Raw genomic sequence first — 3,169 nt, forward strand, 5'->3', positions numbered from 1 at the left:
CCTCTGGAACTCCAGGCGAATTTCTCCTTGAAAAGACTGATGTCAGATTTTGCTGATGCGTCTTCATTTGTCAGGGGGGCCATGATTGTGACGCTCGCTCCCTAATAGGTCTTGCAAAAGAGCCAGGGGCCACTGATGACAGCCCACAAAGGGGGCTTTCCCCACCGCGTTGCTGGCTCCGTGACCCGCAGGTGTGTGGGCAGGAGTTCGCTCCTGTCCGGGCCCTTCGCCCATCTGATCGCCGGGCTGCTGCGGCTGCGGAGAAACTCAGGTGGACGTGCGCACACATGCATTTCAGGGTCTATGGCCTGTCAGCGCCGGAGGCTGAAACCACGCAGTGCTGGCACCGCCGCGAATATTAACAGCCACCCGCCACTTTCAACGCCACAGGGCACGGTTGGCTTGGCAGTGCTCCTGCCTTCCCAGCCTGATGACATTTGTCACCCTCAAGTAGGAACAATTATTAATAATTTTCATTTCATTAGTAGCACTACAAGAAAATGTCAACAGCCTTAAAAGTGCATCTGAAGGGTACGGATTAATTCCAATTTGAAGTGCGATGGCTGCTGTGAGGACCAGGCTGCGCATCTCGCTGAGCGTCCTGCAAGCAATCGCACGGAGCGCGCTTACCTGCTTCCAGACCCGGCTTTCGGAGGCCACCTGGGTCCTCCTGCTGTTCTGATAGGAAGATGTAATTCATGTGGGGCACACAGTGGCCGAGGCATGGGTCAGGCACGGATGAGACAAATTGAAACGTAACAGCAAGAAAATGCTTTAGCAAGAGATCAGCCCTTACCACGTATGAATTTGGGGCTTAAGTTGGTTTCCTTTAAGTCTGGCTGGGGTACTGTGCATGGTGACCAGAAAACATCCCCGAAGTGGAAGAGTAAAATGGGGCTCATTTCGGTTGCAGAGTGTGGATGTTAAAGTGTGGGCTCAGGGGCAAAGCCCCTCTGCCCAGGGCCCAGGCTGTGCCCACTAGGGCGCAGTCACTGTCCCTCCCTCAGAGCTCCCCCCCTCCACCCACCTCTGTTGAGCTGAAGCCATACACACTGGGTGCACCCCCCACCCCAAGAGTAAAGTCCTTTTCTCACTTCCCTTCCTGCTGTGGGGGCAGGCCACTCCCTGGGCCTCCAGGGCCGCGTCTAGACAAGGTGTCCTCTGCCAGGGCCTCTGCTCAGCCCGACCTGCGGGGCCTGGCCCCACCTCGGCAGCTGTCACACAAAGGGACTCCCCCACTTCTCCGTCTGGTGCTGTGCTCAGTCCACTGTCAGCCGCACCCAGCGCTTCCTCCGGGGCTGGCTGCAGGCTCCTGCCTCCCCGGCCCAGGACCCAGGCCTCTGTGTCCAGGAGCCACTGCCACCATCCAGCCAGGCGCCCTGCCTGCGCGGCCTGCACTGGGCCTGTATCCCTGAGCCCCCACCCCCACCCCAAACTCTCCAAACGGACTCCGTGTTGCCTGCCCAGAGGGGAGGGACAGACTGCGAGGCCTGACACTCTCCTCTCCCACCTGCTGTCAGAGTAGCTTTTCCAGGCGAACTCCACAGGCCAGCCTCCTCCATCCACGGCCATCCCCAGCCATTTTGTACCATTATATAAATATATATAAATATAAATATATAAATACAATATGTGAAGACATCCTTTGGGTTTTTATTTTGAAACAATTTTTAGGCTTGTTCCGGGGGTCTCTGTGCTGCCTGTACTGTATTGACCTGTTTTATAGGTGCCTTTTTATTAAAAAGAAAATGTAAAATCTGATCTCTTGCCTCTTTGCTTCCATGTCTGGCTCCGCCGACCAGCTTGCTGTTGGATGCTGGGAGACAAAAGCTGACTCCCCTCGTGGGGCCTCCTCGGGAATGTGGCCGATTGGCCTGCGTGGGAGTGGGCAGCTCAGATGTGCCCTGGCAGGAGCAGGGGCCTGGCTCTCCCACTGCAGTCGGACCGAAGGCTGGGGGCAGGGGGGAGGCAGGTGGGCCGGTGGGCGAGCAAGCAGTGCGAGAGCAACTTCCCCGGTTCTCTCTGAGGAGCAGCCTCCAGGGCAGGGCCGCTGCCTGGGGCCTGTGCCCGGCCTGGCCTCCCGGGGGCTGGGGAGTTGGCTCCCAGAGGCTTCTCTCTGGCTTTCCCCTCAGGTCTGCATATTGTCCTGACCTTCCTCGCTGTGGTGGGGACCCTCCTGGCTGAGTCACTTCCCCGGAGGGGCAGGGAGCCACCCGCCTGCCTCCTGCATCAGTGCCCAGACCCACCGCCCCGGGCAGAGGAGGTGGCGGCTTTGGTGTAGAAAGTCCCTCCTTGGGGTGGGGGCAGGAGATCCCCCCCCCCCCCCCCCCCCCCCTTTCCGCTGGCTTGGCCTGAGTTCCCTGGGACACTGGCTGCTCCGAGGTGCATGCGCCTGCCCTCCCGGGGCCCGGGGACACGGAGCTGGCCCAGGGACAGTGTGGTCAGAGCCGGGGACAGCTGCCGGGGTTGAATCGGTCTGAGCTTCCTGCGGGCGGGAGGGGTCCGTGTGTCCGAGGCTGAACCAGGCTGAGGCCACACCTGCCTTTCCTCAGCCTCCACCTCCAACCCACAGCTCAGTGTTGCCTTCGGGGCGGGCGGGAGGCGGCCTGTGAGACGTGGTGCATTCTGGGGGTTGATGGCTTCCCACTTTGGTGAAGACAGAAGCAAACCTGTTTCTCGAGTTTTGGGTGGTTCAGATGAGGAAGGCGGGCGGGGCCCTCTCAGCCCAGGTGACTCAGCTGGGCACAGTGCCTTTTGGGCCGTGGAGCTGCTTTCCCTCCCTGGACGCAGCCCAGCCCCGGGGAGGAGAGCCGGCAGGGATGTCCCGGAGGCAGCGTCGGCCGCCTCTCTGGCCAGGCGAGCTCTTGGGATCCCATTCCCGCGAAATTCCCAGAGTCAGGGTGCCCCTCAAGAAAGTCAAAGCAGAAAGGGGGGCTGGGACCTAGAAGGTGGTGAGGGAGGTGGCGTTCTCCGACTCCGAGAGGCTGCTCTTGCGCCAGGCGGGGAGGAACTGGCAGAGGGCGGCGGGCCCCGTGCAGCCCAGCTTGGCCAGCACCCGCGACAGGTCGCTGCGGAACTTGACCCCTGCGAACGTGTAGAGCACGGGGTTGAGGCAGCAGTGGGCCAGGCCCAGGAACTCGCCCACGGTGATGGCCACGGACAGGTAGCC

At 60.9% G+C, this 3,169-nt stretch overlaps 2 protein-coding genes across 2 annotated transcripts in view; one reads left to right on the plus strand and one right to left on the minus strand.

Annotated features, from left to right (window-relative positions):
* The window catches only part of BCL9L (B-cell CLL/lymphoma 9-like), a 35,732-nt gene extending 33,971 nt beyond the window's left edge, over nt 1-1,761 (plus strand). Inside the window, 1 exon segment of the mRNA XM_014539007.1 lies at nt 1,535-1,761. The gene's annotated coding sequence lies outside the window, so the exon portion shown is untranslated.
* Nucleotides 1,634-3,169, minus strand: part of CXCR5 (chemokine (C-X-C motif) receptor 5) — a 2,744-nt gene continuing 1,208 nt past the window's right edge. Inside the window, exon 2 of the mRNA XM_014539946.1 lies at nt 1,634-3,169. Within this exon, the coding sequence (XP_014395432.1) occupies nt 2,942-3,169 (228 nt within the window). The 3' untranslated portion in view covers nt 1,634-2,941.

This window comes from Myotis brandtii, unplaced genomic scaffold (assembly GCF_000412655.1).
Source record: "Myotis brandtii unplaced genomic scaffold, ASM41265v1 scaffold105, whole genome shotgun sequence".
Lineage (NCBI taxonomy): Eukaryota > Metazoa > Chordata > Mammalia > Chiroptera > Vespertilionidae > Myotis > Myotis brandtii.